Source organism: Protobothrops mucrosquamatus, unplaced genomic scaffold (genome assembly GCF_001527695.2).
Source record: "Protobothrops mucrosquamatus isolate PMUCROS unplaced genomic scaffold, P.Mucros_1.0 scaffold_267, whole genome shotgun sequence".
Taxonomy (NCBI): domain Eukaryota; kingdom Metazoa; phylum Chordata; class Lepidosauria; order Squamata; family Viperidae; genus Protobothrops; species Protobothrops mucrosquamatus.
Window position 1 is genome coordinate 187,175 of NW_015386343.1, and position 20,973 is coordinate 208,147.

A 20,973-nucleotide genomic window follows, 5' to 3' on the forward strand; every position below is an offset into this window, starting at 1 on the left:
ATTGTCACTATTACTGATCCCAGTACAGCACAGAAAAGAACTATTTTCTGTTTATCTAGGTATTCAGTAACACAGACTGCAAATTATTGATTTGTGATGGTGATGTACACATAATCTTACAGAAATAATTAGATAAATATTTTAAATGCTACTTTAATCTTACCCAATTTTAAAAAAAATGATTAGCTAGGAACTCAATTTACAAATTGCTGCGTAGAGAATGGCAACAAACGTATCTGAAGAACAGAAGTAAATTTTTATTACTCTGATATAAAAATAAGCATTAATAGTTCCAAATGTTTTATAAGAATAACTGCATTTCACGAGAAAATATAAAATGGAATCTTTTAAATAAAATACAGATAACAAAGTTCAGAGACTATGACCACACTGAAATAAGAAAGCACCATTAATATTGCTTACCAATTCGATCATTTTTTAAAACTAAATTTTATATTCAAATATAGATTAAAAATTGTTTTCCTCCATAATTTGCATTACTTTCAACTTTTTCTCCAGTTCAAAAAAACCACTTTGTATCTTTGCTTAACCACTCTAATGCTGTTCTCTATAAGGAAACATATTCTACATGCTGAAGGTTATTCCTAGTAGAGATTAAAAAAATAACAGACGAGATCAAGAAGGTCCATGGTTCAAGCATGTCAATAACGAGACAACAAATTGCTGGTATTAACAATAGTATTGTATTTCATAATATCTGATTAAAATAAACCTATGCATAATTCTGACATTCATTAGCATTTATATTTCTACATTGGAAAAATAATACATCTGTCTCATAAGTAGTTTAATAACAAAATACATGTCAAATTTTAGAGGTAGAATTACCTTAGAATTTGCCTACTATTCACTCATATATAGTACATTTGATGTACATTTGATAAAATATTGCATTCAGTAATTAAAGCAGCTGACAACAAAACACCAAACATTTAGCCATCATAATTAGAACTACATATTTCCCTCAAATATTTAAATACCCAATCATTGCTAGTTGATATGAAATAATCTATCAGCCTTTGATCTTCCCCTTGACATGATTCGTCAAATTAGCAAACTTCCAGTTAACTGGAACTGTGCATTTTGTTCCAACTTGGAAGCCTAAGTTGCCAGATTCAGAACAAACCATAATATTAAACATGAGAATGTATTTTATCATACTAACCTGTTATAAAACAATGAATGATAATTTCCTTTTTTTAGATTAAATAAGAGTATTTTGACTAACCACAGGATCCATGGTTAATATAGTTTGCACAAGGAAGACTGGAATGGCTGCATAAAATGTGTAAAAAAAATATTCTTTCCTTGGTAGCCATTAATAGGGGAGCATTCTTGTGATCATAATACAAATGGTATGTGAATGTTATCAATTAGCGCATCCAGAATGTGCACTAAATTAGTACTACAGACCCAAGACAATGCAGTTTCAAAAATAATTGTGAATAGAGGCAGATAAGGTTTTACAGTCAGAGGGCTGTACTTCAATTTTCTTTATATTTTGCTGTTTAGGACCTCAAGGTCTCTTAGCCAGTGACATGGTAAGATCATTAGAACAAATAATGAGAAGGAACAAGGAAGAAAAGAAAGACCTTATTTTTTTCTTCAAAGAAAAACAAGAAAGTCCAGTTGCCTTGTGAAAAAGCACCTTTGGAACAAGGAAGAAGTGCTAAACCTTATAAAAGCTTGATGGACATATTCTATTCCTTATTTCTCAAACTGACAGCCCCGCCCCCAAAAATTAAGTTGTTGAAAATTGGCATTTTACTCTTAAAGTGGGGGTGTTCTTGGGGAACAAAAATGGAACTGGGGACTATTTGCAGCTCGTGGTCCATTCTCCTCTGCTTTCAAATGAACTGGGAATTAAATGTTCAAGATTACATTAGCCACTAGCTTCACAGCATTTGCAAAGAATAATATGGATAGTATGGTTGAATGTATAAAAAATAGTGGAAAATAAGGAGTTATATACAGCTTTTAAAATGTTCTTGCAATCTATAATTAAAATGTGAGTGAAAGACTTCCTGCCTCTTGGTCTCAATTTATAAGAAAAAGAAAAGTCGTCTCTCTTATTTCACTGAATAACCCAATGAAAATCAGATGACATTGTAGTCTTACAAATTCAATCAGTATGTTAGATCTTCCCTGCTATGACAACCTTTTTCTCATGTTGTAACATTATACAACTTTTAGACAAAGCTATACAGAAAGGAAAACACAAGAAGTAAAACCCTTTGACAAACAAATTGTAGAGCACAATAGTTAAGAGATACAGATTTTAATTAAAATTAGTTTCTCTTTGTAATTAAAGATGCTAAGGCAAGTCTATGTTACAGACTTCCTGCAGACCTTTAAAAATGAACATTTTAAACATCAGCATCTGAAATTAAAAAGTGGTATGACAAATATATATTTTTTTCCACTAGTAAAAAGCACAGTGATAGACAGATACAATAAAGCCAACAAGTAGCAGGATTGGTATGGCCAGGATCAAGAGATGTACAATTCTGCTTCCAAATCTGCAGACATAATTGAGCAGATGCTTGGGGTCTCTGGAGTCACACTCACAAGGTGTGAAGTACTATCAGCCATGCTTGCCCAGTATGTCTGCAGATGGACACGTTTCTCTGGATCTTGGCTCACGTTTGAAGTATAAAACAATATTTGAAAAATACACATTTTTGGTAAAAAAAAACACCACCCCACCTTGAATTCTAAACCAAAATATACTCTATTTTTATACAATATGCATGTTTTTGTGTACACATGGACACACATCTTTTACTCAATACATATACATTATAATACTGAACCCAGAACCATCATTATAAACTATTGCTACAGTTCATTAGAAGTATTCTCAATATTAAAATCTTGATCCGCACACAAAATTGTAATATTCAGAAGTTCAATTACAACGCATTTGCAGTAGTCACTACTGAAGTCCCTGATTACGCAAAGATTTGGGGGTTAAGTTCTAATCATGTATGAAGAAGTATTTCTCCAGTGAAGTGTCTCCTTCAACATTCTTCCTCTTTGAAGAAAAATGATTTTTAAGAGATGTCCAGCTTTCACCGAAGCAGTAAGGCTTTAGTACTGAACATATTCAGACTGAAGGGACTGTGTAGGTAAAAACAAAAGCTGGTATTAAGATTCAGTTAAAAGTACTTCAATTTCAATCATACGAACTTTTTTAGAATCAGACATTTGCTGTCACAAAAAAAAAAACAGCTTTAGAGAATTTAAGACACATATATCCAAGTATAACATAACAAAACTCACATGATGGGCCCAGAAGCTGTAAATCACTAACCTGAAACTAACCCCAAACCCCAGTTCAAAACTATAGCTACAATATACATCTTTTTAGATAAATAAAGTTTATGAATTATTCCCTATTCCACTCTTCTGTAAGGCCTTTTGCCTTCCTGTTAGATGTAAGCCTGGAGCCTTGAGGTAACCTTGTCTTCAGAGAGCAAAAAACAACAGTAAGAGCTGAAGAAAAGGATACCTTGGCTCATGATCTTTTAATTAAGAATTTTATTTCTTAACAGAATAACAGCTCCTGTTCATTTTACCTCCAGGTTTAGAAAGCAACCTATAAATATTTGTAAGTATTGTAATAAGCACTTTTTCTGTGTTATGAAAATTCAAATAAAGACATATGGAAAAGAACAGATATTTGGGTAACCTTATAAAATTATTTTTTTTAAAGTGATAAGACAATAGTTGCACAGAAACTGGGCATTCAATAGCTCTTTATATTTTGTCTTTATTAATTAAGAACATTCTAGCTGCCTTTGCTTTCAAGTGCTTTAAAACAAAGGGCAGAGTCATAATTATCTCTAAAAATTCACTTCTGTACAGAAAATCGTATTGTATCTTAATTGCATTCATTTCAGCTTCCATAAGGAAAGTATTCTTCAGTTTCATTTTGTTCAAATATGAATCAAGCAGGAATATATTTTAAAAGATGACGACACACTTTATATACATTTGAGAGAAGAAAATGGAGGAAGAAATAAAAATGAAGGTATAGTTAATGTAAGCAACAATAAGAGGGACAGGTAGAAAATTAGTAGAGTTTTAAAGCTTGCCGTGAAAATCTAATTTCTAATAATTTGTGCTTCTTCCTGCTGATATCTGTAACAAATATTGGTTCAACTGCTAATATTTTCTCTACAAAAAGAAAGTAATTTTCAGCTTACTTTTGTCTCTCTAGTGGTAGTGTGGCATGGAATCTATAGGATTTCTGTGTTTTTCAATAATAAGCTCATTTACCTGGTAATAACTTCCAGTAAAGACAACTGGACTTATTTCCAGTTAAAGAAACAGGAAGAAATTCCTCCCCTTGTATGCCAGCAAATGATAGACTTCGCTAGATTGCCTGGGTGACCTTACAAAGCCAGCACATATGCAAAAAATAGCATGCAAATTAGCACAGTTGTATAACAGAATCAGCTTAATGAAGTAAAACTTCAATTGTGAATACTCAAGTATATTTCATCAGTGTTACCTAATTATTTAAACTGAAAAGACACACAGATTTGTCAGAACGAAGTTTTTGAATTAAGTTTTGAGAAATAAACCAAGTACTATAAATCCAGTACAATCAAAATCATAGGGCTGGTTTAAAAATGCATGTCGTGTATATTCAGCAACATTGGGAAACATCCTTGTGTGAAGACAGTATGTCTACCTATTTTATACAAGTCAACAGAGATTTTAAAAATCAGAAAAAAGCATGGATAATAGGGAATATGCTTCCTAGCAGGGTTTCCAGTCTTTTTTTTCTGTTTTCCATCCATGTGAAAGAAATGTCAATTATCACATACTTATTATCTACATTTATTGTTCAAATCCGCACATTTTATTCCACTGAGGCTGCTAAAGCTTTCTCTAAGTAAGTCACATATATTACTAATGGGTTTTGTTTTTTTTCATTTTTAAGATAGAAATTTTATGGGGAACTTTTGTGAGCAGGTTTAGAAGGTATGAGGAAAGGTACCTATTCTCAGGATTATAACCTCTTTGTGCCTTTTCACAAAAGAAAATAGCAATATATCACAAGTGTAAATATGTACACTTATACTGAGCAACTAAAGAGTACTTCAAATATCAAATGTCAATTTTATTGCATCATTCATTGTCTAAGATAGAATATTCTGTTCCATCTTTTTCTGTCAAGATAGAATGTTCTGTTCTATTCTGTACTGTCAAGATATAATGTTCTGTTCTATCTTGATCCGCTATGAAATATAAAAGGCTGTCCTTTTCTTCCTCAGAGCAATAACAGCAACAATAATAATGAACTTCAATATATATTTTCAGAAATATTTTCATGGAATTGAAGTTTTACTTCGATGAAGAGAGTGAAAGATTGATGGACTTCAAATTTGGTTGTGACTTTATATGACAACTCTTTTTTAATTCAATCAATACTGGTATTTTCAAACATAAATTGGCACTTATGGTTAAATTCACTCTCTTGATAGTTTACTCATTTGTTTTCAATTTTTCTGCTAATATGTATAAACCTAAATCTGATTTTCTACTACAATTACACAATGTCAAGTATGCTTTTTAATTTATGTAAACTAACATGTCTCCGTTTATTATCTATGTGTGCCATGTTATATTTATTAAAACAAAATATTATATGTTTTGACAGTGCTTTTTTTGTCATAGAACGCACTGGAACAGTGTTCCGGCACCTTTTTTCAACAGAGTTTGCGGGACTAAAAAAAGTTCAGTCAGACCTTCCAACTTCTCGAAAAAAGAAAAAAAAAAAGATCTCGCAAAGAGTTGGAAGTCTGACTGAACATTTTTAGTCCCACAAACTCCGTTTACCTGCAGCAGAAGAGAAACACACCAGAGCTGGAAAGCAGGTTAGCAAAGAAATGCTTTCGGGAAGAGAGAGGAGCTGTGCTGGGAGGAGAAGTGGCAGGAAAGGAGAAGGGAGATGCGGGCAATGCAGGGCAGCAAGCAAGTGCTGTTCTCTGCTCTGCATCCCTGCGCAGAGCTGCTGTGTTCTCCGTTCTCCCCAAGACAGGCAACAAAGGGCTGGTGGAGGGAGGCACCGGGGGAGGCTTGTGCCGCCCGGTCACGGCGCAACTCACGGGAGAGTTGGCAGAGGACCAGGAGGCAGCGGCTGTGCCCAGGCAGGTGATCTGCGAGGCGAAGCTTAAAGAAAGCTCCTCCAGTGGCACACAGCAGCAGCGGAGCTATTCACCATCACTCCCCCCTGGCTCCAAAATGGTGGAGGGGGACCAGGCCTACCCCACCCATCCCATCCGCCATAGTATGGCAGTCCAGCTCAGGAGGGGAGTGAAAGATTGCTGATCAAGGAATGGCCTGGCTGGGGAGGGGGGGCTGAGTTCCGTCACCTTTTTTCTTACAAAAAAAGCACTGTATTTTGATATTTCCAGCTATATAAATATATCATAGTGAATTAAACACTTCTCAGCAAACCCAGCAGCAAATGTAGCATTTATAGCCAGCATCTATGTCTTTCAACATCCTTTTACTCAGGAAAGCAGGTAAAGACCATTTCAGTGAACAAATATCTTCTCCTCACACTTGTCCTCAAAACCATGATGGATTTATACAATCCCATTTCTTACTACTGGTAGCAGCTACTTAGAGTAAGAGAGTGGATGGAACTTAATGACATTGAATAATAGCAATAGCACATAGACTTATATACCGCATCACAATGCTTTTCAGCCCTCTCTAAGCAGAGTCAACATATTACCCCCAACAATCTGGGTCCTCATTTTACCAACCTTGGAAGGATGGAAGGCTGAGTCAACCTTGAGCCGGTGAGAATCAAACTGCCGAATTGCAGGCCGCCAGCAGAAGTAACCTGTAGTACTGCATTCTAACCACTGCACCACCATGGCTCATAATAACAATCAAGTTACCATCATCTTTTAGACTAGAAACAAATATCTAATGCGCTGAAACTATGAGTACTGTGAAGTCCAGGCTAGATGTTTTTGGGTAGATAAATATTGGTCTGATCCACTTTGTTTCACAAGGAACCACTGCAATATGTCATCTTTTATATTTATGTTTGAATATATTTTCTCTTTATATTGCTCTAACTTTTCAAACATTCGGGATGTTGCCTGGATTTCTCTTACTATGTAATATTCTAACAAAACAACTGTGATCTAAGTTACGAAGAACTTTCTATTTTTAACATGCTCTTATCTTCCAAAAATAACTTACATTTTATGTACTATGTTGCAGAAATGTATTATAAAAACAGACAGAATGGTACATACTGTGTCTTTAAGCTCTCTGAGCAGAAAGATGTAAATAAGAACAAAACTGGTCACATGGTGCCTCCTGGTGGTCAAGGTAACTGAGAACACCACATAGGATACATACTGCATAAAAGTAGACAAATCCCATACACACACACACACACACCATTCTGACAGCTTCTAGGTATTCCTTCTTACAACCACTGAATTGCAGGGCCTGGATAGCTTCTAAAGCTAATGCATTGCATGAAGTCACCTGACTGGCAAAAATCCATGAGTTCAATTTCCAGCACAGGATTTGAACCCCAAAGAATAACATCTGGCTACCCACATCTGAGGAGTCCCAATAAGGATGACAATGATCACGTGGTGCTTCCTGGTGGTCAATGTATTTAATTATAAAAACAAGTTCTCAGGTATGGAAAACATACTTGTTCTTGGTGTGTTTTTTTTTTTAGTGGCGACTGGAATGAACTTATTTTAAAATAAAATCCTGAGATTAGTTTAGTTTCAAATTTGTGTAATATATGATTTCATCAGAAAAAATATTTTCAAGAATTCTTTTTAAAACAGAGTGTGATATATGCCAGATGCTCTCAACAAAATGAACTCATGTTGATCAGTAAAATAAATAAAATAGATGCCTTAATTCTTTTATTTTAATACTTTCATACTACATTCAAAAGTTGATCTTCTAAGAGATAAATTTTACAAGTCCAAGTAGGTAGATAACAGCTGAAGCTTGAAATGCTATAATTTCTTGCTGTTGCAACAAAGGCTTTTGCAGAGGAGATAATAGTTCCTACACATATGGCTTAAATTATATCTTAGGACACCAGTTTTGGGGTATTTTTTTAAGTTAGGTAAAATGGTGTTAGTCAGATGTACTTTCATTCACACAGAGGAAATCCATTTCATTCACACAGAGGAAATATATATTCTAAACAAGAACATAAGACTAAATTTAGAGTAGACTGAGAACCAATACTGATTTTTTCCCCCTTTTTGGTCTATTATTTTACAGGTAATAGGTAATCCTTACCTCATGACAGTAATTTGGACTGGAATTGCCATCATCAAGCAATGCAGTCATGAAGTGCAATATCATGAGTCCATATTGCCTAGTGATGGCAACTATGGCAGTTCTCACTGCTGTTAACTAAAAATCATGGGTCAGTAAGCAAGGACCTTATGTGATTGTGACTTCCTGCCAGCTTTCCACAAGCAGAGTCACTGGGGAAGCTGGCTGGAAGTCATGAGTCCTGGATGGCTTGCGAAGAATCCAGTGGGCAGGTGTGTACTATGAAGTGAGCTGAGCTGCAGCATTGTGAGAGTGTGTGGGGGCTAGGGAGGGGATGCTGCAATACACAATGGACTATGAGACCTCTGGAATTTCGCATTCCGTAGGCGGCTCCCCAGGAGAAAAGGCAGCAGGAGCAACTTGTAACCTTCCCTGCAGGCTTGTCCAATGACTTTGCTTATGTGAAGCCAGAAGGGAAAGTTACAAATGGTGATCACATGACAGCAGGATGCTGCAACCATCATATGAGCTGGTTGCCAAATGCCTGTATTGCAACCCTGGACTGCAGGGGTGCTCTAATAGCTGGAACTTTGAATTTTGAGGACTGATTATAAGTACCACTTGTTCAGCACTGTCACAACTTTGAACGGTCACTGAATGAGTGGTTATCAAACAAAAACTATCTATATAAATTAGAATTAGAATAACAGGGACCTTGGAGGTCTTCTAGTCCAATGCCCTGCTTAGGCAGGAAACAATGTAATTAATTCTTCTAACTTAGATAATTCAAAATCCTATTGAATCTCTCCATGCTCTTTGCATGTATTTTAAAAAAAAAACCCAACAATAACCTTGTACCAATAGGAACATCTGACACTTTCCGCATTGTACTACAACGAGCTGAAATGGATATAAAAAGGAAGGTGCACTCATGGAAGACACTACAAATATTAGAGAATGGAACAATTATCTTTTTTCCCCCCCGAAGTGTCCAAGAAACCACAACAAAAAGTAGCTGATTGGTTTTTGATTGAGATAGTAAGATACGAGTTGCGCAAGAGGAAGAGATCATAAATGAGAAAAAAGACCAGGAAAGAAGGTTCTAAAGAATTGTTAGAAGAAAACTGTGTGGAGAAAGCTTTGGTTGAAGGGAAGGTCTATAAGGTCTCCGAAAGGGCTGCTGAACTGTGAACTTACAGGAATTGATCGACTCAGGTATCTTGCTGAAGAAGCAGCGAGCCCCGTAAAAGATCTGAAGGTGTTGTACTCCTCTGCCAGGACGTTGGGAGAATTGACATAGTTGTTGAGGTTGGTAGTGCTATTGCCTCTCCTGTTGTACAGGTTGTTGTTCAGCTCATGATAATTTCCGGCAGGCAACAGGGCACTGCCATTCAAATGACTGGAGAGTTGGCTTACAGAATAACCTGTCCTAGAGGATGATAATGTCAGTTTGCTCTCAGCATCATCTGAAGCAGCATGCAGGTTCCCTAGAGAACTGGCTAACCTGGAGTTTATGGAAAAGCTGAATGGAAAACACACGTGGGGTAAAAAAGACACACAAAACGTACGCACATGTGATGATCAATGCAAGACATGCTTTAAAAGGCACTGAGGAGAAAAATCACTTTCTCGATGTTAAATGGTGGCAACATACAGCTTAATTCTTTCGGTAACTTAATGGGGAAACCATTGGGAACATCTTAGGATAAAGAACAGTTGCAAAATAATTGCAGTGCTTTGAAGAAATACATAGAGGTAATCTCCAGCGATGCTGGAACTTTATGCAACACTTTTCTTGTTGGCTATTTTTAACATTTGTTATTTGAAGGGGATTTCCTTTAGGTTTCTATAAGCTGGTGTAGGCCAGTATGGGAGGAATTATTTTGAAAAACATGCATGTAGCTCTTTTAATATGAGATCAATGGGATGACATGAATGTAATTTTATTAGTGCTCACAGACACTTATTCCCATAGTCAAACTAAGGTATCTGAAGCAAGTATTTAAAGTTACATCATTTAAAGTTACATCCAGAATACCTTAGATTTCTCACACAAGAAATCCCAATTGCAAATGGAAAAATATAGTATTTGTTCCTATACTCCCTCTTCCCAAAAGCTAAAAGACATAGCAGAGTTAAAAAAAATACCTTTTAAAATTTGGAACTGAAGATGGAGCATGTCTATTTATTCTCTTTGCTGCAGGTGATGCCGAAACCATAACTTTGGTGGCTTTCAAAGGAGATATGGACCCTTGAGAGAGAGCTGCTGTATTCAATCTGAAAATATACCAATAGGAGGCAAAAATATGTTCATATGATTGAAACAATATTTACTTTTCTATCCTTCATTTAGTTTTCATACCTGGATCACTGAATATAAATATTTACATAAGTAAATATTAAAACTTCCTCAGGGTTTGCATATGATGAATTGTGTCTTCTACAACTGGGATCTAAAGATGCCTGGACACAGTAAAACCTTATGGAGGAACAGGAAAATATTTTATTCTATGAGCACAGTTCTGTGTGTGAATCAGAACACTGTGCCAATGGATCTTCCTATCCTTTGGGTACTTTTCAGGGCTCGTATTTGGTCTTGGACTGTAAATAAAATTTTGACGTAATTCAGGAGTGTCTCTAAAGAAGAATATAACTGAAAAAGTCTTTCATATTTGAAGAAAGCTACATATGAACCTTTGGGTACAAATTTCAAGCAGTGAACAGCATGGAGGTTTATTGCATAAGTATGTTCCCCCACAATTTCTGTTTTGAACATTATATATTCATTTAAAATTGTGGATGCCTATGTGGTAAAATAGATTCTTAAAATATAAGCGCAGCCTCTTGCAGATGTTATTACTTTTCAGTACCAAATGCACATGCTAATTCCAATGTTTTGATTTCCCCCCCTAATTATTTCCTATTTTTTATTTCATTTTACAAGGCAACCCCCCCCAAATCAGAAAGTTAACAGATACATCACTGAATATCCATTTCAAAAGTGACTATTTTGATTGCAATCATGTTTGAAATTTAGCGGCAAATGATCCATCTCTGAATTTCTGTATTGACTTGTTTGCTGGTCTTCCCCACTAAGGCACCGCTACCCTATATTTTTGCCTCTGGAATGTAAAATCACTGAGGCTCTGCTAATCATCTCTGCTATTCAGGTTCTGCATGAAATCATTTAAAGAGGTGGGAGAAAGTGCCATTAATAGGTTGATAATAAATCTCTCTCTCTTTTCTCCATCTTGTAACGAATTCTTTGAAAAATAGTGGAAACCCCTAACATAGTATAAATGCCCTGGAATTAGGATAAACAAACTGAAACACATGATCCTCAAAATGGATGAATAATGGATTGAAGTATAGGTTATGTGTAGAATCTGAGGTTTTTTTAAAGACTTAAATCAACAGTTTGGACATGCTTTTTCAATTTTGTAGTAACAGAATTTGGTAACAGAGAAGGTGGTTAGAAATATATTTTATATTTCTAGTTAGCCAACTGCACCTCTTCCTAAAAAGGATGGCCTGAAAATCATTCAAAGATTCGTAGCACCCAGCTTTATACTTCCGTAATGCAATTTGCATGAAAACACCTCTGACTTGAAATTTCGGAAGTATTTCAAAGAATGAACCTGCTATTGAATTAACCAGGCTTGTTCTGAATATCTAACTCCAAATCCATAATATCTGCAGACAATTGAGAAAGCTGATTTATATAGTGGTATCTTTGGTACTCATCATTAATTGGTTCCAGGAGGTGCAGCGAGTAGCAAAAACTATGAATACTTAACACATTTTTCCTATAAGGAATAATGTAGTGAGTCACAAGGCAGCCAACAACAACAAGTTCTAGCTTGTGCAATTAAGTACCAAACAAACAATGAGTACCAGGACAAAATGTTCATGTCAAAATGCACTGAGTACCAAATTCGATGAGTTTCAAAGCAGTTGAGTACCAAGGTACCACTGTACCTTTAAATTGCATCCCATCCTTAAGGTTAGCCTTCCTTAATGTTGGCATTTCTGCCTCAGCTCAAAGCAGTTTTCTCCTGGCAGGTATTTGAGGCTGTCTCCCTCACAACGTTTAGTTTTTAAATTGCTGCCAATAGTTTTCAGGAAAAGACAGCTGCTCTAAGGGGCTGCAGACAAGTGACAAATAATGCAAATTTGCTTCCTCTGGAACACTTTTTTGGAACTGAATCCAAAGTCCCATACATCTTCAAAAGGTAACTCGCCCCATGGAAATGTATCAGTGCTAGTATACTGCGATTATATAAGTCAGGCTTCAGTGAGATAGTTCAATTTGCTTTAAATATTAGTATAGTTTTACCTATGAAGAACTACATATCAAGCCATGAAGCTAAATGTAAAATAGTTTTCCAAAATTTAATTTTTGCCCACTGAAGTCTTAAAGAATAGGAAATAGACATGTGTCGTGTGCTATACATGTTTGGACCCAGTTTATCCACAAGCAAGGTTGCATGGGATCACAAATAAAAATGTTTGCTATTTCGCAGCCTTGTTAGTAAGGTTATGAAATATTATTAGTAAGAATGAATTCCAAAACCATTCTTTGATCTACAAATTTAACATGGTGAACGGCTTTTACAATCACAGCACTATTCTATTTAGTAATATTTAGTAATTACTAGTAATATGTAATAATTACATAATTACATAATTATTATTGCAACAGCAAAAATTCAGAAGGCTTCTATAAATGAACTTGCTTTTTTCTAAACAATCAAAACAAATACCTGAAAGGCTGGGATATGGATCTGACATGTGTCTTCATATCTTCTAACCTAAAAAGTCAATAATATTTTACATCAGAAGTATCAAACTAAAAGGGATATGTTATATATTACTGAATTTATATAGCTGATATTTACTTGCCCAACAATCTAATACACTAAATTAAACACATATCCCACAAATTCAGAAAAGCAGTCAAGCAAGCAGGCAGGCAATTAAGTAAGTAAATATGTCAATAAATAAATAACAAATACATAAATACTAGAGTGTCACCCAGATCCCTCTCTGAATCTAGCAGATGTCTTCCTTAAAAGGAAATTATTTCTACCATTGCTCATGAAGACTGGAAATTGGCTGAATCCATCTCCCTATGGAAGGAATTGGCAAGACAGTGCCATCAATAAAAAAATCTTCAGGCTTGGTGCTCACACACTGTCGTTTACATAACCTGGTACTCAAAATAGGATTCTCTTCAATGATCCTAACATGAAGAAGGTCATACATGCAATTGAATTACAATTCCCATCACTCCATGCTCTTATTTTGGAATTCTCTCCAGCCTCCTCAACATCAGTAGTTATAGGAGGATCTGCATTTTCTTCTGTGTATCAAAGTACTACATTGCATCTGCAAGTCCTTGCCCAACTGCCTTCCTCTTAGGACAGTGGTAGCGAACCTATGGCACGGGTGCCAGAGGCGGCACTCAGAGCCCTCTCTGTGGGCACGCGCACCGTCGCCCCAGTCCTAGGCCTTCAGCTGGATTTTATAAAACCTTTTCGCTTTAGGCCTCCGCCGCCATGTGCAAAAAAAAAAAAGGTTCAATCAGTCAATTTCAACTTCTCACGGGAAAAAAAATCTTGCAAATTTGGAATTGATTGAACTTTTTAGTCCCACCCAGTCTGTTGTTACCACCGCAGCCACGCCCAGCCAATGGGCACGCCCAGCCAATGGGCTACATCCAGCCAATGGGCCACACCTAGCCAATGGGCCACATCCACCCGGCACCCAACGATGCATAAGTGGTTTTGGGTTGCAGTTTGGGCACTCGATCTCTAAAAGGTTCGCCATCACTGTCTTAGGAACACCCTGGAGGATTATATTCTTTTCTTCTGCAGACTTTTCTGAACCATTTCAGTCAACTTTTTCCTCCACCCCCCTCATAGTAAATTTTGCTGTATTTCATTCATCTTTCGTAGAGTTTTGTTTATGAACCGAGAGTCCCTTTGTATAATTTCTTTCCAAAATTCTGTTGGGTTGAAAAAAATTGATAATTATCAACAATTGCAGCAAAAATAATCAACTGATGTAAAAACCTTAGCTGGAAAGGAAGGAACCATAATTACTGGTACAGAACCGATGCATCAATAATCTGGAAGCATATGCCTTGTTTCAGCTGCCTCAGAATTTTACAAAGCTTTTCTAGCATCTCTTTCAATTCATCTTGCTCTTATAGGGCCTCTGACCACAATATGACTATTAAGCAACCAAACTTATTCTGAACTTTATTAAAAAGGCAGCCTGATTTTTTGGGGGGTGACCTTCATGGAATATAAGGACAAAAGAAATAGTACTCCACAGTCTAATGGACTGCTACAACTTTATAAATGTCATGAGGATTGCCAATAGAGGCTTATCTCCCTGATAATCTTATGGACAAATACATTCCTTTTTGTCATTATAGGCAGTCCTCGACGTACAATCACAAATGGGATCAGAACTTCTATCACTAAAGTGGCTCACTAAATGGTTAAGTGAGTCACACCCAATTTTACAACCTTTTTTTGGCCACTGTAAGCGAATCACCACAGTCGTTAAGCGGGTATATGTCTGTTAAGCAAATCTGGCTTCTCCCGTTGACTTTGCTCCCCTTCCCCCCTCCCCCCCGGAAGGTTGTAAATGGCGATCAAATGACCCCAAGATGTTGCAACCGTCATACATACATGCCAGTTGTCAAGTGCCCAAACTAGATCACCTGACTCTGGGGACGCTGTGATGATTATAAGTGCAAGGATCAGCCATAAGTCGCTTTTTAAAGCACGTCGTAATTTCAAACAGTCATAAATCGGGAACTACTTGTATAGCAAGCAGTAGCCACTTCTAGTATGCTTTAGCAGCTGATCAAATTTATAAATGTACTGTGGAAGGATGCTATAACCATACCCTAGATCAGGGGTAGGCAACCTTGGCTCTTTTATCACTCGTGGACTTCAACTCCCAGAATTCCTGAGCCAGCCATGCTGGCTCAGGAATTCTGGGAGTTGAAGTCCACGAGTCATAAAAGAGCCAAAGTTGCCTACCCCTGTCCTAAATCATTAGAAAAGTAAAAAATTTCAGTGTGATTTTTTTAAAATAAAAATAAAAAATTCAATATTAGTACAGAAGCATTCAGGTCTGAATAGATTACCTAAGAGCTCCTGTTGTAGCTGAACGTGGCTGCCTCTGAAGTTTTAAGGCACGGAGTTGATCTCCCTGAGTCAAGTCACTCTTAGTTTCTGAATCTTCTTCCAAATCATTCTGGAAAACAGAAATAATTTACTTTAAAAAAAAAAAAAAAAAAACACATTTCGAGAACAAAATCTATGACACAAGAATCACCACAGGTTTTTTTTTCTTTCTCTCTCATTATTTTGACTCCTGACAACTTACCAAGAGCATTTATCACTATGAAAATATTTCAAGCAAAAAAAAAAAAAAAGGAATAACACAACCAAGTCAAACTTAACTGTGAATGCGTACACAATATACTGAAGGGAAATTGTTGGAAAGGAAATACTTTAATAATAAAAGTACTACATATTTAAGCAATGGGGAGTTTAACTTGTCCCAGATTTCCATACGGCTGAAGGTCAAAAAGCACAATGTAGCGTGAGCACCTACATGCTTTCCTTCTTTTAACAGGGTTACTGGTGGGAGGCTGGCCAAAACTTTATAGTTAAGGTGGTGACTGTAAGTGGGGGGAAAAAAACCAGCTGCAAGTCCACAGCTGATCACAGAGTTCTGGGTGACCATGGGCCAATCACTTTCTCTTAATCCAAGCTACCCCACCATTTGTATGCCATCTTAAACTTGCAGAAAAATGGTGGGGTATAAATATAAAATAAATTTAATAAATAATCACACCGATTCTTTCCACACCTCTTTAAAATAGCAGGAAAACTTTTAACATTGACAAGTGAGAACATTTTTGCCTTCTACTTCTTTACCTTGCCCCTTGGAGTGAAACCTTTGGCTTAAATTAAACCAAAGTTATATTATGTCAGGAATCAAGTTACAAAGGAGGAAAATAAGTCATTGTTGATGTGACGACACTAATTAATTTTCTTAGGAAACATAGTCACCAAAACACCTATTTTAGACTGTAGTTTTGGCAAAGGGCGATTGAACCTATCATGTTTGCGTGGGATACCATTGCGTTCCATCTTGTCCTTTATTCTTTCTTGGCCAAGTCCTGCAATTTGCTATTTCAATAATCATACTGACCTCTTTTATTAGAAGGGTTACAACAACACAAGTATACTATATATACAGTCAAACATTTTGAATATATTACGCTGTTGTGATAAACTTCAAATATTTTATTTCTGAAATTATTGACATGTTCTTTGGGTATGATTGGAGATTATTCCAGTGCAACTTTACCTCTCTATATTTATCCAAATTTTCAATTCTAGTTGAAGTTCCACTGATAGAAATCTCATCGAAGCCAGATAAAACTTTGCTCAAACTATCTTCATCTACTTCTTTTGTTTTCTGTTTAGTTCGGAATATGTCGCCGTGGATCCACAACATCGACTGTTTTCTGTTCAATAGGACCAGAAATAAAATTAGTATCAGTGGTATTGTACTATAGAAGATGAGGCGTGGCTTTCTTTCAAAATATGTGCCTTTCCAATCTTTAAATCTGTGCAATCTCACACAATTATTGGATGATCTAGTTAAGACTTTGGCCCTTATAATTAAAATATTTATCGCTAGAGGAGAGCATTTGTAGGTCAGGGTCGAAATAAGAGGTCCTTAGTGTTCTCTGAGCTTGGTTGTTTTCTTGCAGACTTTTTAATTATCCAAATTTAGGTGACATCCTCAGATGCAACAATACCATCAAGCTCTGAGAGCACCAAGAACTCCTAAAATGCTTATTTTGGATATTCTCTGGGCAGCATTTGGGGATATTGCAGGTAAGAAAATGTCCACTTAGACCAGGGGTATAGGCAACCTTGGCTCTTTTATGACTCGTGGACTTCAACTCCCAGAATTCCTGAGCCAAGTTTGCCTACCCCTGAGTAGACGTTTGAAACTAACACATGAAAGAGATTGTGGTTTGTAAAACCAGCAGTCAACACAACAACTGAATCTTATTTACAAAGCCCATTCTTATAGAAAGGGGGTTTGGTGAGTTAATGGTTAAGGTGCTGGGCTTGTCGACTAGAAGGTTGGCAGAGACCCAAGTACTATGTGATGGGGTAAGCTTCTGTTCTTGCCCCAGCTCCTCCCAACCTAGCAATTTGAAAGCATGCAAACACATGTAGATAAATAGATACTACTTTGGTGAGAAGGTAACAGCGTTCGATGCATCTTGGCGTACAGCCACATGACTATGAAAGCATCTTTGGGCAATGCTGGCTCTCTTGGTTAGGAAACGGAGATGAGCAACACCCCCTACAGTCAGTCAAGACTGGCAGGGCAAACCTTTACCTTTTTAAAAAAAATTCTTATAGAGTTAAATATATCAGCAGCAACCCTTTCTTTAATTTGTTTTCTTCTCTCCTTACATGTATGTGCTAAATTTTGCTCCTCTCATTCATAAGCAATCTTTCCCACCAGTTTTGCCTAACTAGATAATTAAATATGACAGCTGTGGCAGTAGGCAGAAATAAACTGTCACCCCTATATTTAAATTCAGACAAAAATTCCTGTTGGGAGATTAATGACTATGAAATAGAATAGGATTAGAAAGATGAAAACAGTATCCTCGGAAGGAAACTAACATGCAATAAAATTAAATAAGGCAAGCCAAGCTAACTCCTAGAAAAAAATTGCTGAATGTGTATCATAAACACATAAATCAGGAAAAAAAAGTCCTTGCAAGAATCAGTGAAGTTTATGCTTGCTTAGAATGATTTTACCCGTACATTGGTGGATAGGGACACCTCTTTCAAAGTTAGGTTGGGGAGGTTATTGTTAAACTGACTTCAAAGATTGTTAATGGTTGTTAATCCAGAGCAGTATCACCTACTGAGCAGCAGTATCACTGTTTTAACTGCAAAGTATCGTATGCCTCAGTCCAATTTTTTTAATATAAAAAAAATCCCACTCTTCTGCCTTAATTATTTTTTTAAAGCCCACTATGATGACTATCACCGATAACAAAACAAGGGGTTCAAGGCAATGAATGTCAAAAAATTAGAGACAAAGACAGTTTGTAATAGCATAGCAAGGAATATAGAAGAAACTTCAATACAAAAATCTAACCTATGGCAGAAAAAAAAAGGTTTCGATGGTTAATCTGCAACGCTTGCATACAGGAAACAAACCCATAAATCTCAAATCAATAATGGACCCAAATAATTATTTTTCACAATTTATCCTGCCTGCTCTTGACTGAAAGTTGCCTTTCTACTGTTATACTGAGCTTTGCTATTTTAACCTCCATTGGACTGAGAAGATATTGCAAAATTGTCTGCCCTGCTCTCACCAAAAGCAGCTTGCCAATAGTTCTCTGGAGGAACAAGGCACTGATATAAACCAGCACAGAGAACAGGGTGAACAACTCCAGGAAATCCCTAACCCCTGGCATAACCATCATGAAGCAGTGTCCCCCCCCCAAGCCCCATCTCTGGTCCCTTGTTGCCACAGAGGGCACAAACCACAGGCATAATGCTCTGCATTTGTCACAATGCTACAATGCTGGCTAGGGAATTCTAAGAGTTGAAGCGTATCCATCTTAAAGTTGCCACAGTTGAGGAACACTAGTCTATATTGGTCTATCTATATCAGGGGTAGACCACCTGGGCTCTTTTATGACTCGTGGACTTCAACCATGCCGGCTCAGGAATTCTGGGAGTTGAAGTCCACGAGTCATAAAAGAGCCAAGGTTGCCTACCCCTGATCTATATTGTTCCAAACCATTTCATACATGATCATGTACAAAAAGAAAGAAAAAAGGATGCCTTATTTCAATAATTATTTTGAAGGAAGGGCGTTCGCTACCTTGTTAAGTATGAAACAATAGGCAATAACACTTGAACAGTTTGGAGGCATTCCTCACACCTCATGCTTCATTTTATATGGCTCTTAGCAATTCACCCTGAAGGAATACCTGGGCAATATTACAGTAGATTATAGTATTACAATATTAAAGTACTGGTATAAAATCAGAAAGCCCTGTGCGAATTTCATCCTTGGGTGATGTATTTATAGCATGTATGTGCACCCTAGTCACGCTGTGGGGGGGGATCCTGCATTTTGTTGATGCACTAAATCAATTTTTATCACTAAGACATAACTATCAGATGTTCATTGCCACTGCCATACATCCCATAGTGCAAACCAGATGGCTTGATCTGATCCATACCAATTAGCACCACAGATAGGCAGCCTTGCTAATTGTCAGCTTTTCCACACCTTTAGCTACTTTTAGCAAAGTTAATGAATGCATTTTTTTCTCCTGTTTCTCCAAAGGCAGATGAAAAATATTAGCCGGCCTCAAACAAAAGTTGCAGAGTTACAAATGAACTTTAATTAGATCCCGATGCTCTCTTTTGAGGATTAGATTGAGATACAGTTGACAAAAAAAGCACAAAATATTGACAAGGGGAAGTAACTTGTTAAGATATGCTCAGGCAACAAAACCAAGAGAAGGGGCAAACATTTTCCAAATACTTAACTGATTCCTGGAACTCTTTTAAAAACGGCATATTGAGACATGAGTAATACAATAAACTGAATAACATAAAACATTACAGTGGCAGTGTAATATTATACACACCTTTTCCAGGACTCATTAAACTGTATAATAAAAATAATGTACACAGTTCGGTAGAGGGAGTTCCCCCCAAAATTACCATGTTTTGTGGCCTTAATAAATATTTATTAAGCAGTACAGGTGGGGGAAAGAACATATCCTGGAGCATCTATTATATGACTAATGTAGTTCTTATACTTACTCTTCAAGGAAGTGTTGCTGGGGTCCAATAATAGAACCTGGCCGACACATTCGTATCCAGGCAATGGCTTCAGAATGGGTAAATTTATAGTGTTTGATTATGTAACAAGCAATCAGTGTTCCTGTTCTTCCTAGCCCAGCTACATTAATGAAAAAAAGACATAAACATTGAATGTTTAGAGATCCAACAGCTGAATATTTGGCACTGAACAATGCAAAATATATTCTAAATATTTGTTTCTAGGACTCAGGTTTTACAAAATTCATAGTCAAACGAGACGAGAAATGTCATAGCTCTATTAAAGGAAAAATAACCTGTATATTCTATACAGCTTGATTTATGTTTGTTTTAACCACTGGGGCCTTTTCTATTCCCGATGGGGATAATCTAGAACATTTCACTTCCTTGTTCTACAGAACTCAGGTATATTGGGGTTTTTTTCTAGTGCTATAAATTAGAACACTGATGGAGCCATAGCTCCTGCTGATTTGACCAAATTGACTCAAGTCCTTTTATCATGATCTTCTGAGGTATATCCATGCACAGAAGATACTTCCAAAATGAAGGTGGTGTACTTTAAGCATTCCAGGCTTTGACTTGATCCTCCAAGATGTTGATTCGGAAAAGTAATAATAATAATAATAATAATAATAATAATAATAATAATAATAATAATAATAATAATAATAATAATAATAATAATAGTAAAGTTCAGGAAGGAAACCCTATACCATTT

At 36.5% G+C, this 20,973-nt stretch overlaps 1 protein-coding gene across 1 annotated transcript in view; it reads right to left on the reverse strand.

Moving 5' to 3' along the window:
• Positions 1–685: 685 nt before the first annotated feature.
• The window catches only part of CDC14A (cell division cycle 14A), a 69,087-nt gene continuing 48,799 nt past the window's right edge, over positions 686–20,973 (reverse strand). The window contains exons 10-16 of the mRNA XM_015831603.1: positions 20,238–20,376; positions 16,714–16,873; positions 15,479–15,588; positions 13,077–13,124; positions 10,462–10,590; positions 9,511–9,835; positions 686–3,141 (exon numbers count right to left, since the gene is read on the reverse strand). Of these exons, the coding sequence (XP_015687089.1) occupies positions 3,112–3,141; positions 9,511–9,835; positions 10,462–10,590; positions 13,077–13,124; positions 15,479–15,588; positions 16,714–16,873; positions 20,238–20,376 (941 nt within the window). The 3' untranslated portion in view covers positions 686–3,111. The remainder of the gene's footprint in view (positions 3,142–9,510; positions 9,836–10,461; positions 10,591–13,076; positions 13,125–15,478; positions 15,589–16,713; positions 16,874–20,237; positions 20,377–20,973) is intronic.